Source organism: Triplophysa dalaica, chromosome 5 (assembly GCF_015846415.1).
Source record: "Triplophysa dalaica isolate WHDGS20190420 chromosome 5, ASM1584641v1, whole genome shotgun sequence".
Lineage (NCBI taxonomy): Eukaryota > Metazoa > Chordata > Actinopteri > Cypriniformes > Nemacheilidae > Triplophysa > Triplophysa dalaica.
Window position 1 is genome coordinate 11,468,345 of NC_079546.1, and position 25,003 is coordinate 11,493,347.

General features: G+C 36.2%; 2 protein-coding genes across 8 annotated transcripts in view; both read right to left on the reverse strand.

Moving 5' to 3' along the window:
• Positions 1–1,148, reverse strand: part of LOC130420646 (uncharacterized) — a 46,727-nt gene extending 45,579 nt beyond the window's left edge. For 6 of the 7 annotated variants that reach the window (XM_056748105.1, XM_056748102.1, XM_056748098.1 and 3 more), the window contains exons 1-3: positions 736–1,148; positions 173–233; positions 49–103 (exon numbers count right to left, since the gene is read on the reverse strand). In XM_056748105.1, the coding sequence (XP_056604083.1) occupies positions 49–103; positions 173–233; positions 736–871 (252 nt within the window). In that variant the 5' untranslated portion in view covers positions 872–1,148. The remainder of the gene's footprint in view (positions 1–48; positions 104–172; positions 234–735) is intronic. The other variant, XM_056748103.1, reaches the window with a different exon arrangement.
• Positions 1–25,003, reverse strand: part of LOC130420645 (thyrotropin-releasing hormone-degrading ectoenzyme-like) — a 241,625-nt gene that overhangs the window by 175,930 nt on the left and 40,692 nt on the right. The window lies entirely within an intron of this gene.

Sequence of the window (25,003 nt, forward strand, 5' to 3'; positions counted from 1 at the left end):
AGTACGTTCATGTACTATTTATTACATATAATTTGTTATAAATCTTACCTGTGAGATATCACAAATGCGACGCCTGCAAGGAGTGTCAGGAAGAGATGACGGTCTATAAATACATATAAAATATTGTTTAAAACTTTCTCGGCAAACATTCAAGCATAAGGTTTGCACTTACCCAGAAATCGCCACAGAAGACTCGCTGTCAGCTCTTCGGGGAATCCCATCTGGACCTTTAACTGAAAAACACATCATAAACATACAGTCACAGTACAACATGAGTAAAAGAGCACAGCAGCATATCATCCAGAAGTGTCAGGTGTGAGAAAGCCAAGCAATGTCAACATTAAATCAACTTTAAAATGGCTGACAGACAGATGACAATGAAAATGATGATGATACATTAAATGTATTCACATCATATTTACACTATACATGTGTGCAGATATACTTTAACGTACATGAGCTTCTCAAGATATGTTATAGGCTGTAGCCAAACATTACAACAACAAAGTTAATAATCATTTATCACTTAAAATGTGGTCTATTTGAATGGATTATACTTGTTTAATGTATATGTATTTAATGTATTGTATCATACTGCCATTAAACCATTAAATAAGCATAACTTCATTGCATTAATACAATAAATACGCAATGCTTCACTAAACAAAGTTGAAATGTTTAGGATATGTGCCTTTTGATATATTTACCACTTGTTTTGTACAATTAAAAACTTACAGATTTTCATCGCTGTCTCGAGCTCGGGAAGTCGATCGTCGCTGTTGAATTTTCTCTTCAAAACGGAGGAAGACTTAAAACGGCTAGCCAAACTCTTGTCGGCTAACAGCGAACAATTTGCATCGAAGAAACCCATAACTGAACGCGTGGAAACAACAAAACTACACACAACTCGATTAAGCACTTCGGACTTTCACGAGCACCGACGCCAAACGAGTGTTTGTGTTCTTACTGTAGGCTAGCGCGGCTCTCGACGTTAACGTCACAATCGCGAAGACGTAAACGCGTCATAGCTTTGCATTCATATCAAATCACCAGTAATAAAAAAATAATTACAAATGATCGTAGCTAAAGCTTTCAAATAAACATTTATGATAAAAGGATAAAGTTATATCACTATATCTCTGGCAGTTGTTTCAGAGTAGCGTAAAAAAAACTTAAGGAGACAGAACGTTACCCACACAAAATTCTGCCAAAATGGCCATATTGGCAAGTTTCCTTGTTAAAGTAAGCCATTAAGTCTTCCGTAAAAGTAAACAGTTTGGATACAAAACGTTTGTGTAAGATTAGTGACACAAACTAAAAAAAGTGTCCCAATAAACCCAAATTTACCATAGCCTATATTAAATCCATGAATCTCTTATGAGGACAATAGCAGTAAATAAACTTCTCTATTTTAAGATCACTAAACAACCGAGACAAAAAACACTGACTGCTCCTGACTGACTAACTTCTACCTTAAGTAAGGTTTGATAAATATTTCATTTTTATTTATCATATTTTATTTAAATAGCAAATACTACAAAATACTTTTTTATTTTAAATTTTATTTCTGTAACTTAGACCAACCTGAAACCCCTTAAAGGCACTGATTATTTTAAATTTTGCTTTATTATTTGTGCTCTTTCCCATTCTTTAATCAATTACTTGTGCTATTGCCCAGTGACGCCTGCAGTCGTGCGGCTGTACGGACTCTGCGTACCATAAGAGGGCGCTAGTTATACAATTTTATGTTTAAATATTTAAATTGCATTTATATAGTATTAATCTGTGTACACTCATGATATATTGAGAAAGCAAGAGAGATTGAGAGCAAATTAATTTAATTAATTTTGGGCATGTCTTGAGTATTTGGTAATTGCGTGTGTGAGAGTTTATATTGGTTGGGGTATTCTGAGCGTACCCTGAGATAAAACCCTGCAGGCTCCCCTGCTATTACCCATGGTTTAATGAATTGATCTTATTTTATTACTAGTTTTTCTTATTTTATCTAGTTGTCTTCATCAATATATGAAATGTCTGAATTAGGCTCATAGTTTGTATAGTTTCCTAACCTTATTTATTAAGATTACATAGGTAAAAACAAACAAATAGACAGCATCAGTAGTAGGCCTACTCTTTTTTTTTGGTGGGGCCAGTAGAGAAAAAATCCTGGATGTCGTTTTTAGAATTAAAGGTGCAAGACACTATCAATATCAAATGTAAAGCCCATTAAAACATAGAATATGAATAATAATCACAAGCAGAGCAACATTTCAAAACCTAGTAATTTGTCTCGCTGTTTACAGACATTTCATTCCTGCATCACCCTATTGAAAATTCTAATTACTCAAGTTGATTTCTATACAATTTGTTTGTCTCATGTTTCTATGAGTGCTTTATATTCCAATACGTATATTTCGACAGTTGGTGCCCATCAATCCAATTGATTTCTTTGCTTCTATAATTACCTTTGATCATCAGAGTCCTTATAAATCTTTTATCCTCTTCTATGTCAGCAGACGGCACACATCTGTTGTGCTTTATATTCTAAGGCAAATTAAATTAGGTGATTCAAACAGGCTGCATATAGGAAATTGATTTTCTTTTGAGATCCCTCCACTAACCCCGGTAAGATATTTCATACAGAAAGCAAAACCCTGTGGACAAAACAGATTTTTCTGGTTGAGTAAACGTTATCTCTATAAACTCATATTGAACAGGCTGTAAAGGTTGCATAATCCACACATCTGCTATTCTGAAATCAAAAATAGCGGCTAAATTGGTGCTATTTTTCATTTAATTGGTATTTTTCAATCTCATCCTATTGTTCTACTGATCATGGATATTGGAACAACTGGTGTTAATATCTACCATCACAAGACACTGCTATGATAAAGAATGAACAAAATAGCAAACCTGCTTGGCCATCTGCTAGAGAACCTGTGTGAACTTGGCTGCGCAAACCAAATCTCAAACCTGCACCGGTAACTGGGGAAGAGGACAATGTTGCAAGTGGAAAAAAACATGGTTTATGTGAGAAACGCTTTATGCAGACCAAACCCCAATACACTGTCAGGACAAATGGGCAGATGTTCTTGCTGACATCTTCAATGTCTCAAGATGCTGTCGGTCTAATATGCTTCAAAGCCACTATATGATCGCCTCATGTCGAATACACCCTCAGTGTACAGCCTCAATGAATACCATCAAATACAAATGCTTTATTGAGGAAATCAGTACACCACGTGTTTGGAAATCCGAGCCATCTGGGCCTAAACACATTCTGCTACAAGTGGAACCTGAACATGAAACCAAGAAAGACCTCGGTCAGCCAGATAACAAACTACAAATGAAACACCACCAAGTAAAATACGGAGGACCCATAAGGCTGAATGCTGAGTCCACTGTTGTTTATGCTCTTGACAACAACATGTTTTATATGATAAAAGGGAACAGAGATTGCATTTTCTCACATTTAACACACACAAAATTTCAAGACAGAATACTCGAAAGCAAACACCCACAAAAATAGAAAATTAGTTGCAGACCACAGATCTTTCCAAAAATTCATTGTTTAAAAAATGTCCTTATAAATCTACTTGGTTGTGTACACGCATGCAATCAATACACGGGAAATTGTGAGTGAGTGACTGGTTAGTTATTCCATTTCAACTGTTCACACCTTTAAAGAAAAACCTGCAAACAAAAGGTCAGCATTGATTTTATGTGCTACAAGTGTCAAATCACTCTATTGTGTAAAGCAGGGGTGTCAATCTCAGTTCCTGAAGGGCTGCAGCTCTGCACAGTTTACCTCCAACCCTAATGTAACACACCTGGGGTCTGTTTCAATAAGGAGGTTCAACCAACTCTAGGTTAAACCTTAAACTCATAGTTGGATAACTTAGAAACTTGGTGTTTTTGGAATCAGAACAGCTGATTTGAGTTCATTCAATTTACTCTGGGTAGGCTTACCTTGGGTTAAGCGCTTGCACCATGAATATAAAAAGCCATCATTAATGGAGCTCCGATATTATGATTCACCATGGCAATGGCTCCAAAAATAGCAACTTGGCGGCAGAAAGCACTTGAGAGTGAGACACAATTTCCGCTCTGCATTCAGTAGATTTACTGATGTGCTGAAAACAAATGGACAAATGTACCAATAAACAAATAAATTTATCATTTATTGAATGAAACAACAGAAATAAGACAGAAATAATAATAAAACATTTTGTTGACTCACCCTGAGTGCTCTAGTTATGCGAAACCGACGTCATGGTGTATAGGACACCTGTAGAGCATCAGACTCTCGTGCAAAGGTAGACTGATCGCCGAACCCTGCTCTGAGCAGTTTTCAGTTGGAATGGCTGTACGTCAAATTGTACGTTTATTGTTTGATACCTTATCACTTAATTTCTGCATGTATGCATATCTGTATTTATGCATTTCTTTATTCATGCACATAATTTATACACTTTATTAAGTAATTTCTCATCATCCATAGAAAATTATGCTCTGATGTAATACACGTACAGTGGCTGATCTCATTGATGTAAGGATGGATGAGATATATTTTGATATATCTAAATCACTGTAAAGAAAAACTAAAGATATTTTTTTTTTATAAAAAAATCCTCTCAGGTCCTAAATTGCTCTCCTGAAATCTAAGTACATCCCAATGAATTAATGCAGACTCTTCTGAATCCTCTATAAAAGGACAAATGACATATAAGTCACTGAGATGTTATCAAAATATGTCTGCGGTAATGAATGAGTTACACCACTTGCTCTTCAAAAGGCGGAGGAGATCGAAAGAAACTCTGAGTTAACCAAAGAAACCCTGCTCCCGACCAGGTTAGGTTCACAGAGTAAGTTACTATGGTTACTGACTCGGAGTATAAATTTCCTCTTTATTAGAAATGGGCTTGAGTTAACCCGCTTTCTCAGGTTTGACATACCTCACATTCTGAAACGGAAAACCCAGAGTTTCCCTCATTTCAGGGTTAACATACTGAGAGTTTTCACTAAACCTCCCTTCTGAAACGGGTCCCTGATTCAACCAATTCAACAATTTTTTCTTATATGGCATCGCTGTGAAGAACCCTTGAAGCACCTTTTATTTTAAAAGTGTATATCACAGAAAAAATGAACCGTTATAAAACAACTTTTAATAATAAATGGATCGCAGATGCCACAAGAAATACATTTTTGTCTAAATCTTTCAGTGTTCTTGCAGCAGTTGGTTGTCAATGACAGTATTACAATGATGTGTTTAAGGAAACACTAAGGGGGTTTTGTATTTTCTCTAATAATAAATTGTAGAAGGTGAACTGAGCTGTACAAGAAACTGCTGTGCTGAAGTGAAATAAGCATCAGTAGTCGGTATCCCTCTGGGACTGAAGCTAAATGAATTTGAATAAGTGAATTTGTGTTTAATCTCCTGTAATGAACATACAATGAGAAAATATACCAAATAAATAGTCTAGATTAAAGACTTTTCCTCAACCAAAGTTTTCCCCTATATTAAGTTTTTCAGAAGCATTAATGCTCCATGAAGAGTCGTCAAGTGTTTATTGGTTGTTTGATTTAATTTGCCAGATGTGTTTTTGGGCTGAAGCTGTCTCAGACTCACCTCATTCAACTCATGTGTTGAGAAACTCTGTCACGAGTTCATAAATAAAGTTTCTTCATACCTGCAAACCAATGGGAAGCTGTTATTAAAAACACTTCAGTAAAATATTCAGTAAATATTTTTCATAATGCTCTCAGCCCCTCTAGTCACAAACAAACCAAACCATATCTATCAATATATTTCTTATGAGATAGTAAAAGTGAATTTCATATTAGGTATTGATAGAAAAGATATATTCACAAATCAACATAGAATTGAGGAAATTTATTTGATATATACACCTGGATTTCAATATATCCCACTTCTCTGTGAAATATCTTAGAGTGGGCAAATTGGCAACTGTGAAGAACAAAACGTTTTAATAGCTGCAGAACATTTGCAACATTTCAGAACATTTTAACAAGTTTTGAGCCAAAATCTTTGATAAAATCCTGTTCTTTACATCTTTCACGGTCACAGCAAAATTATTCAACATACGTTGATAACACTGTGTCAGCGTTTTAAGGAAGTAATTAACCTGATAAGAGAATTCAAATACAGACACGCGTTGGCCTACCTATTCACTTTAAACTTTTCTGAAATGTCAAGTAGATTAAGACAGAAATGGGAAATTAAATGTTTCCCATAAGGCCACAGTGCACAGGTTTTCAATTTGCAATAACGTGGAGTCATTGCTTCACTGATTTGAGTCTGTCAGTTTTGTTTAACTGCTGTTCTGAGTTTGTCTCATCATTCCATGAACATTATGGAGATTATTGCTACTGTATGTTTACAAAACTTGCTTGCGCATGGAGACTACCCAAAATTATGAAGTGGGAACTTCCAAACATCTAAATTTGTTTGTCTTTTCCATCCCAAAATCTTGTTTGCATCAGGTATTATCGTGATGGTGTTAACATCTCTCTGACATTGTTAAAATTGTTAAATGGCAGAAGAAAACTGGCATTCATGACAGACTTATAAAGCAGTAAGAAACACATCTACAAGGATTCTAGAATAATGTAATGAACAGCAAGCAAATGTTATGTAGTGAGGTTGTAGTTATGTTGAAACGTTTATAACAGGTGGGGACAATGGTATTTGCCACCTTTTTAAAACAATACAAAACTACTGCTTCTCCAAAGTACTCAGTTGATCAACCATCTAAAGCCGATGACTGTAATAAAGGACCAATTTTGGCCAAGAAGCCGTATAGAATAAGATAAGCTCACAGGCAGACATTGTATACAGTAAACAGTAGGTGTATTGTATATTGTAGACAAGTCATGGATGACTGAGTGTAAGAAACACAGATTTAACCTTCAACGCAATTACCAACACAAAATGAACTAGTCCTCACGGACTACTATAATATAATTGGTGGTGGGTGAGGAGAGCCCCCTCTCATATGATTGTAAAGCGCTTTGGGTGTACAGCTATACACAATAAAGTGCTATACAAATGCCTCATTCATTTATTTATAATAAATAGCATCATAACAGAGATGCCTAGATACAGAAGATAAGTTGATATTCCGTCTCTGGCAAGGCATATGTCATCAGTCCTAGCACAGACTAACACTGAAAATGTCCACACGGTAATCCACCTGTTGAGAATGTTGAACAGTCGCATAGTTGCCAATCTTACTGTGCTGGAGAATTCGTCACCAAGTTTATTTATTGTTTTGGATCTCTAATAAACTTATGTCTCAGTCTCGCCAACCTCGTCCTCTTCCTTTAACCTCAAACTGAACACTGCTACACTGGTGCCGTAAACCCAGGAAGGTACGCCGTTTGTGGACATCATTGCATCCCTCGCGGTCCTCCACTGGGAACTTCATCAGGCTTTGCTGCACCTTTGGACCAACAACGAGCGCTGCTTCCACGTGTCCTTTCAAGCCCAGCAAGAGGACCGCCCATGTCCAGGTTGGGACCACAAGATGATCCGGAGGCTTCCCTCGACCTGTTCGAGAGATCTGCGGAGACCTCCGCAAGGCCAGGGGAGGACTGGGCAATGCGTCTACTGCCATTACTCACGGGGAGGCAAAGCTGGCTGCTCGAGCACTGCAGGTGCAGAATCTCCTGTTCTTCGGCCATCCTTCAGCGGGTCAGCCTCAGCCCAGAGGAACATCGCCAGCAGTTTCGATCGCTGGGGCTCGGCGAAATGCACGTGCGGACACACACACACCCACACACCAATACCACCATTCCTGTGCTCTGTCCTCACATTACTAATACATTTACTCATCTCTCTCGTTATATGTCGACATACAGCGAAATTATGCTCCGGGTAGGTTTGAGCCCTGACTTCTGTTCCCCTCTCTCACCTTATATGATTTCCTGTCTGCTCTTCAGTATCCTATCCAATAAAGGAGCCATCAGAGAAAGTGGTTGGCCAGCCCGCCCTAATATGAAAGAAACAACAGCTTCTCTTTCACAGCTGCGGTTGGGTCTCACTTTGCATAAATCCATAAACTCTCTGAAAATAGTGACATAATGAGCACAGATCAAACAAATTCGACTGTCACCGGGCAGCAGATTAAACCTTAGATGAAGTATTTAAACAGGACCTTGAGCTTTGGTCAGTCTGGCCAAAATCCAAATATTTCAAAAATGGCTCATCCTCACTGCAACTTCGTCTCGCCCCTACATTTTCCCTTCTCTGTCTTTTGAAATGCCCACAACTCTCCCATGAGTGAGAAAAGTGAGCAGGCATTTATGCTCTGAGCAAAACATGAGCAAGTTGAGACCTTCCAAGAGTCATAAAATAATATGCACTTCCATGGGCTAGCACCACTCATCTACTTAACACTATTCATGCAGCATCCTTTGGTACAGGCCTATTTCTCATTTCATGCAGCGTACATAAACTCTCAGTACCAGAGGTCAGACAGGAAGGGAGGTGATCTGACTGAGAAACGGACTCATTATATTCTAGAGGACAGATTTGCCAAACACACATTTAATTGGGACATTAATCACAGTTACTCATGGATACCCATTACTACCCAAGGAGCTTTTCGACATTTCCAGAGGAACTGATTCACAATAAATTAACAGCTGAGGTTTTTTAGTTTACAAAACTGTTACAAGATTATTTCTCCAAAAAAATAGAAAAAATATATGAAAAATGTCAATCAAAGGGAAATACTAACTAACCTACATAAACACAACTGATGCTACTTTTCAATAACAAACTCATAATTATGTCAAGAATATTTTCGTATTCTTGTCTTTAGTAAACAGACTAAGTGAAATGATCTAGGTATGAAAAAAGAACCGTAGAGAAATCAGCATGTGGCTCTATAAAGCCTCAAAGGAACTCTGTCAGATAGGATTGCCTTAGGAACCACTCCGTACTCTCAATCTCATCAGTGTCACTATTCACTATCCTCCCTCTCCTCCTCTATCTTCCTCTCTGTCCCTCCTCTCACATTAAGCAGTGGACCTGTGTGACACTTCAGCTAATGATAAAGCTCTGCAGGACACATCCAATGAAGGAACGGAGAGGGCTGTGGAGGCAAGAGAGCTTCCTTATTATCCAAGATCTTGACACAGGGCTCACATTGATCGGTGGAACCAAATGATATTTAACAATGTAGAAAAAATGGTCAATAATAAAATTATCTTATTGGAGTTTAGTACGTATGGTTGCTCAGGATTGTTGTGATGGGTTGCTTCTCGAGGATTCTTTCAGAACAGGGGACAATCAATGTCCCCTACGAGATTATTGTCTTTCCAAAGATAAATCCTTTTGACATGTCTTCTTTGATGTTAAATGAAAATAAAGTAAATACCTGCAATTATTTTTAGGCTTACCCACAGAACAAGAGTCATGTTGTATAATAGGCTTACACTTACAGAGAAATATACTTTGGTTTTGGCACATTATGTTTGTTTATGTTAAAGATAGCCAAATTAGCCCTTCTCATCATATGACAGCACATTGTTCCTGTTCTTACTGTATTGGACTTCAAAAGTGTTCTTACTGCCACCTTCTGTTAGCAAAGATTATTAACACTATTTCTCCCCAAAATGAAATTTCGTTGTCTAGTTGTTCCAAATCTGTATTCAATTCTTTGTTTGGTTGAACACATAGAAAGATATTTGGACGAATGCTTGTAACAAAACAGTTCTTAGACCCCATTGACTATCACAGTAGGAAAAATGTGCCCCAGAACTGTTTGCTGTCCCACATTCTTCAAAATATCTTTTTTTGTGTTCAACATTACATTTTTCTTACTAAAGTAGTCAATAGGGTCCAAAACTGTTTGTTTATAAGCATTCGTTCAAATATATTTTTCTGTGTTTGTCAGAACAAAGAAATTTGTGCAGATTTGGAACAACTCGAAGGCGAGTAAATTATGACTGAACCCCATAATGCCTAATGCCTAATATGCTATATAGATTGATTTGAATTGCCCAAACACCAAATATACTTCTAAACAATTTAAAAACATGTATAACCATCATTGCTATTCATAGTTTAAGAAAATCAAAATAAGTCATAAAACCAGTCCAAAGCATGAACATTTTCATTTTAATAGAAAGGATGCATTCGTCATTTAATAATGTATGAGTCTGTAATCTCATGCATGGTTAATTGCTAATAATATTACAACCAAACTTTGTGGTTTCGATAAGAAATATATAATGGTTGACTGTATCTGCACATTATTATCATATTAAGTCAGTGTTTTAGGCAGCAACGCTGCTCAAAAAATCTGAACTCTGGAATTCAAGTTTAAAGAAGCTCATAGGAAACTATTGCACATTTGGGAACAAATTATGCATAAAATTAGGAGCCTGCTGGAAAACACTATTTAAAAACCATATGTTTGTACGAGCCCTATAGAGAGAGATACTTTGTTATATGAGCTATAAATTAACAATGCTTATGAATTAAGTAATAACAGAAACATCTGTGTCTTAAAATAAAATCACATACTGATACATTAACATAATCTAAATTTATCAGTGGGAAACAAGGTAAGAAAATACGGAAATGAAAGGCCTCCACATGCTACAAACTTGGTAGTTTATTTTATAAATTAATTAATGGAAGCATCTGTATTGAAATAGACATTTTGATACAGTGCTTCTATAAAGAGACCGTTAACCCCCCAAAAAAATTCTGTCATAATTTTTTTTTATCCTCATGTCATTCAAACCTATATATGTGGAACACAACAGAAGGAATTTTGAGAAATGTCTCTGTGGTTTTGTGTGCAAGCAAAGGAAGTCAAAGGGGGTCACAATGTTGTTTGTTTACTAACGTTCTTCAAAATATCTTCTTTAGTGTTTGGCAGAAGAAAGAAAGTCATATACAGGTATATGAATTTGTATTCTTCAGATGACGTTATGAAACATTAGAAGCCAACAATGCTACTAAATTACATGTTAAAACATGTTATAATACGTACAAGAAATCTAAAGAGAGTGATGATGTTTTAAGATCTGTAACCGTTCCAATATGTTTAGATGTGGACATTAGTTTGGGTTTGTTTTGTATTTCTGGAATAACCATTGCACAGTTGCACCTGTTGTGGGAAATAACCAATTTAAATGAGAAAATTAAGAAAAAGATTGAAATGTCAGCAAGACTTACACCTGTTACTATCCGTTTCATAAAAAGTAGCAATTTTTCGAACCTAAGGTAATTTAGAAATTGCAATGAATCCTTGCGAAATGTCTGAAATCTTGACACTAATTCAATGCTGTCAAGGAGTAAACACTATGGTTTGCATCTACATTTAAAATTCTATGTAATTAACCCCCATCCACACTTATTCACTATCTCACTTGTAAGATCTTAGTATAATTGTTTTTGTGTGCGTATGTGATAATTCCTCAGACTTTGTCCAGGGACTGTTGGCTTCACCAGTCTATAATGAGTCACCAGAGGCTTAATGTGTAATGAACTAAACACTTCAGCCATACATTTGTTCTCTGTAGGCTTACTTTCCTTTTAAAACAAACACCCAGAGACCATTAAAAACCAGACATACCATTACGAACTGGATGAAAATAATGATGTTCTGCAAGATAGGTCGTGCTAAAATAAACCAAAAAAATGTTGCTTTAGTCAGACAGCTAGAATATAAAAATACCCAACATTGGGCAGAGCTTGCCTACTGTGACATCAATGTAGGTTAAATCCTGAAATTCAGAAACTGCTTCTGATTTAGTGTAGTAGAAAAACAACAATTCTTGTAATATGTAGTTAACATCACAGAAAATAGTGGCAGCAGAGAGGAACATGGCAAAACTGAAATCCATCTATATTATGTATTGTGTCTAGCAACATTCCATTGATGTTTGTGTGTAAAAGTCTGTGAAGATCATAACCTAAGTCAGATAAGATACTGGTGTAAAGGTGTTAATGAAGAGAATACTGACATTTGAAATGAGCCGTAGATGAACACAGAATTTTAAATTACCAATTTTTGCAAATGCCTGTTTAAAGGGAAAGTTCACCAAAAAAATTAATACTGTGATAATTTACTCACCTTCCTGTCATTTCAAATCTTTAAGTGTGATGAATACAAAAGAAGATATTTTGAAGAATGTTGTTAACAGACCCCCATTCACATGCATTGGTTCTATAGAAGTGAATGGGGACCAGTGACATTCAATTACCAACTTTCTTCTAAATAACTTATTTTGTGTTCTGCGGAAGATAGAAAGTCCTAAAGGTTGAAAATGACTAGACTGTGAGTAAATGATGACAGAAGTTTCATTTTTTGGGTGAACTATCACTTTAATCCAAAAAAAAAACATTCTGGAAAGCTTAAATCTTAGTAAAGCTTAGTAAATTGGCTCAGAATAAATGTCTTTCTATTGACCAGGTGGGTTTGGACCCAAGTCCTCTCTTAACTTCAATTACATGGAAGTGTGTATGAAATAAGATAGGGTGTGAAATAAATTCAAACTGACCTTCTCTTTTACCTTTTGTTGCTGTTGATGTTTCTGTCAGCACATTTTTGCTATGCTGTCTCATAGCCTGTAATACCTTCACATTTACATTTCAAGTGATGCCAAATCCTCTTGCACTCTGGCAGGTTGTCAGTTGAAAACTCGCCCGAGGGAAGCTATGTGATTGTTTTACAGAGCCTCTTTGCTCTTCTGCAGAAGATGCAGCTCTTAGAAAACATGCTTGAGTAGGAGGAGAGGTTCAAGGTGTCTTTCCAGAACAAATGAACGTCTAAAAAGAGGCATATGGGTTCCTGTATGCATCATATTAAACATTAAATTGATTAATGCAAAGAACTATAAAACATGTCTTATGAAACATATCATCAATTATTATACTCAGTGGCCATACTTGAGATGCCTCTGGCAGGCATTTCAGTCATACCAGATTCAACCTGCTTGAATGGGAGATGATCAATATCTCTAAAATCATTTTTCCCATCAACAATTAAACCTGACATCAACTGTACCAATTTTACACTCAGATCCAGTTAAAAGGATGGAAAGAATCTCACAACAGTCTGTAGTCTGTATACAGAGCCCCTGGCTAAGACAATCCCCAATGGATCAACCATTGGCTCTTTTTACTGGAAGGCGGAGCTCTCTTTGCTTAGAAAAGTCGTATTGGGCATTGCACTTTTCAACATTCATTGTAATAACACGGCAGCATCTTGTTTATATCAATAGTCTTTATTTCTTATTAACTAAATATTAATTAACCAGAAGCTCTATAACTGTACTTCTGTAGCAGTACAGAAGTGAGTGTGGAGACCTGTGGGGTTGGAGAGCTCTGTCAGGCTTTCTTACATTTTGGAGCCACAATGTGTCCCAGCTTAGCATGTCCTCTTTCCAGTGTATCTGGGTCAATCCTGCTTACGATAGCCGGCAAAAAACCCTGAAGAACATGACCTGTTCTTCAGATCTAACCATTGTAAATCTAGTGCACAAAAACACACAAATACGACAATAGATGCCTGTCAATGACACATGGTTTCTTTAATGTGTGATAGAAGATTCTCTGCAGAGGCTTATGATGAGGTGAAGCTATTATCAGTAAACTACAGTACCTTTGTCCTGGTGGAAATAATTAAAGGAGGTTAACGTCACTTTCAGCGATGGGTCGTGAGCTTGACAAAGGACTTGCGGGCGTTAAGTACTGCCAGATTATTGTAGCGAATTGGATTTCATGAATAGCTAATGAACACAGCACATATCAGTATTCATTAGATGATGGCCTGTTGCAGACTGTTAATGTGTTTAAATGAAGAGTGTAGGTCCTGGTCAGAACCCTTTTGATAAATTTTGTCTTCTGAATAATAAACAGTGTTGACTAATGTGAATGCTGCATGTAATGCTACTGATACCATCTAAATGTCCTGAATGTTCCATCACAAAATGACAAAAACTGCTGTTTATAATGATTATCAGATAAAAATGTACTCAGTGAATTTATGAATCACATCTGATAAGGAAATGTATGTGATTTCAAAGTTAGATACAATATAGATGTCTAAAACGGATAGATCTAATGTTTGTAGTTTCCCTTTTTTAAGATCTATGTGTGACGAGGCGCTGTTCTGGGATCAGCATCACAGCATCACTATATGCTGTGTCTCACATACCCCCGAGTGAGAGCGAGGATGTCCCCAGCGAGGGGGACACGGAGGACCCGAATGCCGGGCATGCGGAGCGGCGGAGAGCACCCTGGATTACACCCTTTTGTTTATGTTTATTTATGAGTTGTGCATTAGAATCCCCGTTTGGGTTGCTTACACCACCGCCATGTCTGTGTCTTGTCTCTTTCCCCTGTCACACTATGATACACAGGGGCGGTGCCAGGATGTTTTTCTTGGTATAAATGGTTTTATGATCTGACATGTGATGGGAAAAATAAGTCAGGAGGCGGATTCAAACCTGCGATGATCAGAAGTAATCACCATTAGCTTTACACTCTACACAGCGGAAGACATCAGCCGACAAGCGTCCTTTTTATATCCTAATCCAACTAGCAACTTGTGAATAGCCTCTTCTCACAAGACGGGCAATTTGTGATCAGTGTAAATAGACACTCCGTAAAAGATATTAGGAAATCCTTGATGGTGCTTTGCCGGGGCTAAGCACCGCCACTAGTACATTTAGCAGATTCTTGTGTCAAAGGTCATCAGACTTCTGATTTCATAAGTGGGAAACATCTTTGTCTCCATGTTGTTATATAATGACCTCTGATCTATTATGTATGGAGTGTATGAATCTGCCAGCAGAGATGTACTGGGTAAGTCTAAGTAGGTTGTATGCACACAATATCACTGGTCGTGTAGAGCTCACTGACCCCAGTAATAGAGAGAAGCGTCGATAGAAAATTGTCTAACATCCAGAAGCTACAGAGCAATACAAGATCTGAATGTGTAAAATCTTACCTGAGAGAATTTGTTCCACGAGTCATCTCTCGCTACATTCCAGTACATGTGCGTCATCAAGTAATCCTGCAAACAAAAAACAACAAAAGTCACATATTTCGTCTTCGATTATTTTGTTTTCAAACTTGGATTTAAATATTGCTCATGACTTTTAAAAGACTACATGAGTTCACACAATCTATCCTCTGATTGAGCCGTCACAGAAAAATGTGATTGAGAAAATGATATTATGCTTGGAAGTTACAATAACATGATTGTTACTGTCCTTCATAAGAAATAAAATTATATTAGGCATACTGGTGTTTTGAGACTTTCAGAAAGTGCAAAAAAAAATATATATTATACAGATTTTATTGAATTGAAGTATTTAGCTTTGCTGTTTAAACCAATATAGTGCTGCCTCATTCTTCAATAACAGTCTCTTTGAAAAGCCTGAAAATATTGTGACAGATCCATAAAACAATCAGTGCTGAAATTGGATGTTTAAACCATTAAGATTGAACTGAAATGATCATGGCCGTTATTAACATTGCTGGTTATCAACATTTCTGACACAAATGATGGGATCCTTCGAAACATCAACACGTTTCATACATCCAAACTTTTTTATAGCTAGCTCTTTTTGTGCTTACATCTTTTACATCACAGTGCTGAAATGTTTACCCAACAACCATGGATTAGTTTCTACTGAAGAAAAAAAGACATGGACGTCTTGGATGACATGAGGGTAAGAGAATAATCAATTTTAATTATTAAAAGTGAACTTCTCCTTTAACTAATCTTTTTTTGCTTAACGTAAAATCACAACTTTTTGTTGTGTGATAATGCAAACTATTATATAGTGAACCTCTTGGAATGTATTAATAGGACTAGTTGTTATAATCCCACTATTTCGGCAAGGTTAAATGTTTTATTTTATTTTTATTGTATTAAATTAAAAGCACTCAAAAGTTAGATTCTTTGCGGAGGTCCACTAGAAGTTAAGTTTGGGCCAAATAGCATTTGTTTATGTTGTTGCCGCCGCTGAAATAACCTATAGCAGGTGGTGACGGTTTTGGATCCCATTGAGATAAATGTGTATGCAATTCATTTACAATGTAATTTGCATTGGCTAGTTACTCTGCTCAAAAACAGATAGCAGAACTGAACATCAATTAATCAGGAATGACCACAGCACATTTGTATTCTGTTCACGATGCCTGGTATCAAAATTGCTTACAAAAGGGAACCAGAAGATTGATCGCTTTCATTGTCTAAATTCCTCAGAGCTAAAACGTGAGTTTTCAACAAACATCTTTATCACAAGCAAAGCAGGTCATAAATAATTCACTCATCATCCTCCTAAATGAGTTCCCTCAAAAGCGTTACAAGGAGAAAAATGTGAACAATTTTTCTGCATATCAAAGTAATTTTGAGGCAATTTTGGTGGATTGTTTTGGTGGGGTGCTGATCTGTTCTTCCCATTTATTAGAGACAGACAGACTTTTCATTAGACCAAAAATACAGACGAAGTGAGACAGAAGCATCTAAATGCAATGAAAGTGAAATATAGCAACCAATCCAGCCACTACTTTCGCGCCTACATAGATATTTATAGTTCAGAGTCTATTTTTATTTCCAGTAGGAATTAATATGTCCTCACCAGCCCATGCCCTCAAAATAATACACTGAGAGAGAAAGATGGTTAACGGTGGTCAGAATGCCGACAACAGCATGACTTCGGTCAAGCATTCTGAACACAGAGCGGTCTGTCTGTCTGTCTGTCTGTCTTTAATTATGCAGATAAAAAGAGAAATAGGGCAACTATTAACTTACACTAAGTCCTCTCTGGAATACCGGCTGTCCCATGACATTATTTAACATATGGATCAGAGCGGCTCCTGGTTTCCGTTCACATATAGACGTCCCAGAATCATCTCAGTCACTTCAACAGCTAACAAAGATGATCTAGTAGATTTTTATAATACAATTTTTATTTATTTTCTATTTAAAGCTGATATTTGGATGTTGTCTTAAAGTGACAGTTCACCAAAAAATAAAATAATTTACGTCATCATTTACTTACCCCTTTGTCATTTCAAACCTGTATGACTTTCTTTCTTACGCAGAAGACAAAAGAAGGTATTTAGAAAAATGTTGTTAACTGAACCACATTCACTTGTATTGGTTTTGTGTCCATTCAAAAGAAGTAAATGGGGACCAGATCTGTTTGGTTACTGACCTTCTTTAAAATATCATCTTTTGTGGTCTGCAGTCATAAAGCTTTGAAATGACAAGAGAGTGATTTTCATCTCTTCAAGTCTCCACATCTCATACCCCATAAATTGTGTGATGTGACACTTCCTCTTAGTGCTGCAAGACATGTGATGTGTTGTGTGATATTAAAGTCCACGGAGTGAAAGATGTAGGTGATGCATCGCTGCTGGGTGTCAAGAACACAACGCTGTGACTGACAGAGTTCATAACATCACAGAACCATGAGTGAAAAAATGATGGCGAGGAGGCCCTCTGCGAGCACCAATCACATCCCAGATCAGGAATGACTGACAGATGACATTGCTACAGGTGAAGGAATCATTTAAGCATGAAAGAAACCAAAGTCAAAATATGTGGCTTCAATCACTTCTTGAGAAATTGGATGAGAACTAGCCAAACCGTCCAATAATATCACCTAATGTATAACATTGGTCAGAAATCTCTGTTTCTGCTGTGGATGAGAAACATCTGGACTGCTTAGTTAGTCTTTTTACACTCTTACAAATCTGTTTTTTTTTAAACCTGGCAATCCGCATATCAGAATAGATTAATAATTATACAAATTAAATGAAAGCATTACACTGAGGACCATACATCGCCGGGTGTTTTAAAAGTTGGCTTTGATTCTAAAAATTCTTTATTACACCTACATTCTCAGAGCTATAATGAATAATTCACGCTCATGAAAGCTTTGGCAGCATGATTAAAAATCCTATTTAAGACATTAATCCAACAGAGCAGCACATAACAATGGGATTCAGGCTCAATCAAATAACATAAGTAACATACTGAAAATCATTTCAGTAACAAATTTAAATTAAAACTGTATGGTCTGTATTATGTCAACACTATAGGACAAAATGATCTCTTTGACTCTATTGAGCAAACCTTTAAACATGTAAACCAAACAAACCTGACCTCAGCATGCACAGGTAAAACTAAATCCGTAAAGTAGCCAAGTGTATGCGTGAACCAGTTTCAACATCCAGTCTGTTTGTACAATGACACGTCAAAATTAAACCCAAGTTTGTGTGCAAATATTTGACCAGACAATTCCTTCCCACATTACAGGGTTCAGATAAAAGCATGCAGGTAAAGAAACATTTTGATTATTTTTTGATGAATCTTTTCTTGATATTAATCCACATTCTATTAACTAACTATAGCGGGTAATGGGTGAAATTTACTAAAATGGAACCTATAATCAGTGGCCAGTTTCTAGATGACATCACATAAATAAAGGAAACACACTGCAACTGCTCTACAGAGTGTGTTTCGGAAATATCTAATCTCCTCCGGCAAATAAGTGAAAATGTGACGACATCGTAGTGCTGTGTCAGCCTCGTAGTGAGTCGTTGGATGCAATTCATAACATCACCGCTAGATGTCACATTATTTCATACACTGGACCTTTAATGGACTGTAGCAATAATATATCCTTCATACTTAACTGAAGAAAATTGTGGAGGAAGAAGCGATTTTTTTAAGAGCTGATTTTATGAAAGTTATGAAAATTAGGGCAGAGGAAGAGCTTCCATCTGGTCCAAATTTGCCATTATCAAGGCATCCCATGATTCATTTAGACATACTTATCATTATCATCATAACATCTTTACTTCCTGCAAGGCACCTGATAGCCTATTTGTCTTTAAACAAAACAGGCTATATTACTAAAATGTATTCCATGTAAATTTATTTTACCACAAATATTGTGAGAGTTTATATCTGACCATAAATAGCCTAACAACTGAAATCACACCCTTTCACTTATTTAAAATGCTTCTGATTATATTAACACATTTCACGTTTACATTTTCACAATCAACAGGTAAAGTGACTTACAGTGTATAATTTCAAAGATCTACATAGTATCAGACTCTTAGACACATTGGGGGTACAGGAAAGCTACAAAAAACATACAAGTATGATTTTGTGTATGCACGCCATGCATTGAAAGGAGAGTTCACCCAAGAATGAAATCATTGCTTATCATTGTTTATTCACCCTCATGCTGTTCATAACCTGGTTGAAGATTAGTCTGTCTTTCTGTGTTTTTAAAAGTCTCAATAAACCGTAAAAAAATCTTTGTTGCCTTAAAAATGTAAGTACAATCAACTTGGCTTTTTGTTCAACATACTTTTTGGCAAGCAGTGAGTTGATATAACTCAAAATAAGTTGAAATTGCATGACTTACTTTGTTTATGACGTAATGTAAAGCCAAGTTAATTGTACTTTTAAGTGTAGTTTTGACAAAGAACGGTTGTTGGGGCCAATGTTTTTTGGGTAACTACATTCTTCAAATTATCTTCTTTTGTAATCTGCAGAAGAAAGTCATACAGGTTTGAAATGAGATGAGGGTGAGTAAATGATTGAAGAATTTTATTTTGAGTTGATCTGTTTTAAGCTTCATTATAACACACCTTCCTACAAATACTTTACCTGCGAGTCTGTCTGCTTTGTTCAGTGCATAAAATGTTTTAAACGATTTATTTTGTATGTTATCACTGATAACGTGATGAAATCAACTACTGTTCACTAGAAAAGTGTAAGAAATCTTACCATGTTTCACTTTGGGGGACATCAGCCTTAATTTACTCCAGGAAATGAGCAAAACTCTCCTGGTGGAGGTTTCCTGTGTGAACACACAGCGTGTTTGTGTAAACCCCACACCTCTAGAATACATTTTGAGAACGTATAAAGAAAAACTGCACTACAGCAGGCAGATGTTAAAAGATGGTCAAGCTTTGGCACATTTCTTGCTCACATTTCTGTAAACATTCAGCCAATGAGCCAAGCTGACGACAAATAAGAGCCTTGTAAGAGATCTGCCTGTAATTCTAACAGCTTGTGTTTGTTCAACAACACAAGAATTTCAATAGAGAGCAGAACAGTGAGATCCTGAACATCAGTGAGAGTGATAGCGAAACAGGGATTGTACAGCCTACGCTTGGTGAACGGGTGAACTAAACATTTTGAAGGATGAGCTTATTGTATACTGCAGAATATAATGGACATTTCCTCAGTAAAAACCTTAAACAGCATTATAAAAACCTTTGAAATGATGAGTCATAATGCACACAGACATTTCAAAACTGCAAAACAACCTGAAGTCTTCAACCAAACTCAAACACTTGTATTAAAATGCAGAATAACTGAATGTGAATGTTCTTTTCTGACATTTAGGGAAGAGGGTCGGACAAGGTCTTTGCTGCAAGTTTGTCTTTTGGGTAAAAGGCTTTGAACCTCGGAATATAAATGTAGCCCTATACATGCATTCTTGGAGATGCTCATGTGTTAAATAGCTTATGTAATCAATTATATGTTAATGTGACAAATTAAATATTGATTAACTTTATAGTGTAGAGCAATCTGTGGTGAACTCTTTAAAAACAAAAAATGGTTCAAATGGTTAACATTTTTTTTAAATGTTTGACAACAGACATAACGTTTTAAGAACTAGCAAAATGAGCGGCAACTTTTACAATGGTGACTGGAGAGACTTGTTGATAATTTTGCCACAATCCACAGTTATATGATATTAAAATTATGCAGAATGGAGAGAAAGAGTGTAGTGCCTCTGGAAAAAAGGTGCTCTGCTGCCCCATAGAGAATGATGTATACACCTATACAATAGAACTACACTGTAACAAACAGCCCGTCGTCCAGTTATCAATTCTCAGCAGGTACAAACGTGATTAATTAGACTCCTGCATTTGTCTGCGGTCTGAATTATTAGTGCACGGACAGATCTTTTAATATATGGGAGAATAAGACCTGGATTAGGGTTGAATTGATGCATTTTAATGAATATACTAATCAATATGTCCGATTAGTTTAAGCCCCACCCACTCTGATTTGGCAGCTGCACCAATTAATGCTGGAAAACTATTAGCGGTTTTCCAATAAACTCTATAGAAGTGTGAAGGGTGTGAGATTGAAATCTGAAGTGGTGATGTGTATATGATTTAAAAATAATCTGGATAGAAAAAAACATTCATAAGCAGAAGTCTCAAGAGAGCTGTGAAAACAGCATGATGTGGAATTCTTATTTCATTAGCAAGCAAGCACTATAAATACTATACAGTATTATATACGTTGGTTTATGATGTGTGGTATGAACTCATTAATTTTAGCTCTAAACATATTAAATGTTTCTTATTGCTGCTTCTCAAACAATATGAAGAGTTTTACAAACAATATGATGAGTTTTACAGTACATTGATGATGCAGTATTACTCATTACAGAATAAGAATAAAAGCGCTAATTATTTGGCTTCCTTTCTTGCAATCTGAGAACACAAGCAACCTTAAACACAATGCAGAGCTGTAAATCAGCAACACATGAGGATATGAATCCAGAACAATCCTGCTGATTGTACAGCATATCAAACAAGCGCAGACATAATCCACCATAACAAAAGCCATTAAAATCCAAGCTTCTCAGCCAATGAAGAGATGCGAACAAAATCTGGTGAAAAAAATGCATGGAGTTTCAATAATGTTAATATAGATGTAAGCATAAACATAAAATAAGCATAATATAGGTGTAACACACACTCTTTATGATCTATTTACTGGCCCTGCATTAAAACAGACATAAATCGCAGTGTTCACATTCCTAGAATCATCTTCAGTTTAGCTGATTTCAAGTAAGTACATGTGTTGAGGCCATGAGGAACACTTAAAAGGATACTTCGACCCAAAAGCGTATAGAAAATTCTGATGAACACAGAGAAAGATGTTTGGAAAAATGTTTATAACCAGACAGATTTTGCCCCCCATTGACCATAGTAGGTAAAAATTCAATGGTAGTCAAAAGTGCAACAGAACTGTTTGCTGTCCAACAATCTTTAAAATGTCTCCTTCAACAGAACAAAAAATATGATAAAGTAATATTTAATGGGGTTAATGGGGGGGCAAGATATGTTTGGTTATAAGCATTCTTCCACATATCTTTCTATGCGTTCATCCGAAACGAATACATTTATCCAGATTTGGAAAAACACAAAGGTGGGTAAATGTTGACAGAATTTTCATTTTTGGGTTATGTATCCCTCTAAAAAACTATGTTTCAGTGAGTGTGTATGCAATATTACTGCTATTAGATCTCTAGCTCGTATCCGCTCTCTAATGATGTCTGCTCTATGAGCTCTGACTGTCCATTCTGTTCATCCACAAATCACAGCTTACAGAAGGCTGCTGAAATGGAGAGAAGTCTTTAGAGGTGAAAGGCAATAACAGTGATCAAGTTCAGGTGTTCACTACAAATCACAGCAGAACAGGAGCAGAACGGACGGACACAAACATGTTTTATCAGCTCATCTCCTGTGAGAGAGAAATTTAGAGCAGCAGGCCGGGTGAAAATATCATGAAACAGATCAGTGAGCTGAGGACATTGTCCTGAAAACTCTAGCAGTTTTCTGGAGGAAGAAAGTTGAGGCTGGTTATTATCTGACTTTTTGCCTTTCTGCTGACAGTCAAGTTGGAAAGTAAACGAGACCCAGAAATAGACAAACTGAAAAAAACCTTAAACATGTGTTACTGTTAAAGTTGCAGTAAGACAGAATATTTACTTAAGCACAGGGGGAAGATTTAAAAATGAAAAGCTTAGAAAATTCCCTTTCCATTATCAGGCACACATAACGTGATTGATACAGTATATGCATTGCAGGGGCAAAAATCAACTAATTGAACACTTCTTGAAAATGACCATAAAAATAATAATAATTTCAAAAGCTTGATCAAATGAGAAAACACATTAGTAAAAAAACAATAGTTTAAACTGAAAAAAACTGTTTATGTCATGCTTTATTTTTGTCTTCCACATATCTCTAATTATTCTTGTCTTTAGTCGTAGTAGTCCGATCACATAAAGGTGTATGAGCAACACAACAAGCCACACAAACTAATGTATTATTAATGTCAAATTTAGGCAGTACAAGTTACAAACACGTTTTGAAAGGCAAAAGAACGAAAGAAACCCTAACTGTGTGAACTACAGTAACAGTGATGATCACCTTATCAAACGAAGAACTGTGACATCCTCACAGGAGCACCGATAAAGTTGCACTACGTGATAGTTTTACATACTTTTTGCCGGTCGATGTGATTTTGGACCTATTGTGGATGCATAATCACACAAAAGTTACTAGTTCATGGTGGAAATATACCATTTGCAGGCATATTTGCCACAAACCTTTTTTAGGTTTTAATTTAATTTAATCTAACCCTTTTAATTTAAACTGAGAGATAGTGTGTAGCAATAAAATTAAAGACTGTTTATTGTACTATTGACAAATCTAGATCCAAATTATCTCTTACTTCATAGGCACGCTGCTGGTCATTAATGTGTCAAAAATCACAAAATACTCAAAATTGTGTTTAGATGTGGAATGTGTAATAAGCGCTTGGTTTTGATGTTAGAATATTATGGTTTCTGAACAAACGGGTGATAGAGTTTTTCTGTACTAATCTACCCATTACGACATGCTATACTCTATCAAAATATATATCATATTCTTGCTGCTTTTAAAGTGTTTTAAATTTTTTACCTTTATAGATGTTTAAACAAATGTAATAAATTTGGAACAGAAAAAGACTCTCTCTCTCTCTTCTATATATGCAGGCACACACGTATGCATACACAGATAGAGAAAGAACAAAAAAGAAGAGAAACACAGGTAATATTTTATGCAGATTTTCAATTCCTTTATGTGGGGTCATAATAATTCACGCAAAATGTTACATTTAAGAACAATATTAACAAGTAAAAAATTCTAAAGCTGTTGTTAGCGGCCCCACGCCGAGCAAAACGGGTGCAGCAAGCGCGCAAAAAGAAGCAAGGTACAATTCTCATATGGCACAACTACTGCATCTCTAAATGCTCGACAGTGCTTGTGCAACTAGGCTGCATTAAAAAAGAAATATAAGAGGTAGATGATAGATTTAATATTCTTATAGCGAATTGAAGTTGCAATTTTGCTGTGTGGTGAGGAGATGCAGGCCACCGCCTCTCTCTTTTCTCTCAGTTTCCATGTTATCTGAACACCAGTACATAACCACTATGGAATTCCAAACCTGGCTTAATTAAAAATCCAGGTTTATTTATTTTGTTCATTTTCTTATTTATACATTTATTTATTTCCTGCGTTATAACTAGTGGATAATTTCACCCGCTTCCATGTCCAAGTGTCTTCTTCAAAGTGTCTGCTAGCAGGGCTGTTGTTTTATTGTTTCTGTTCATGTGTGCCAAGACAGTTTAGAAAAAATCTCGACGAATAATGTTTTACGGCCATCTCCCTAATAAAGAATATGTAGGTTAGGTGTGGTGATATTCAATGACTAGACTGCCTTCTCTCGTTTGGTCATGACGCAAGGTGTCCCTGTGGCCACAAAGTTTCTGCCCCCTGAGATCGATTGGTAATGTCTGAGGTGAAACACGCCCCACTCATTAGCATACAGACAAAGAAATACATAAATAAATAAATGTGAAAATAAATAAATGTAGGAATAAATAAACGTGGAAAAATAAATAATTATACATAAATAACGAAATAAAAGTATAAATACTCATTTATTCTTGCTTTTTTACATTTCTTCATGGATTTATTTTTGCATTTATTTATTTTTAATTAAGGCAGGTTTGGAATTTCATACAATACAGCGTTCTCCATGGGATTCATTTGCGACGTTAATTGAGGACATATTTAGAACGTTTCGGGAGCATAAGCAAAAATTCTAAGAAATGGAAC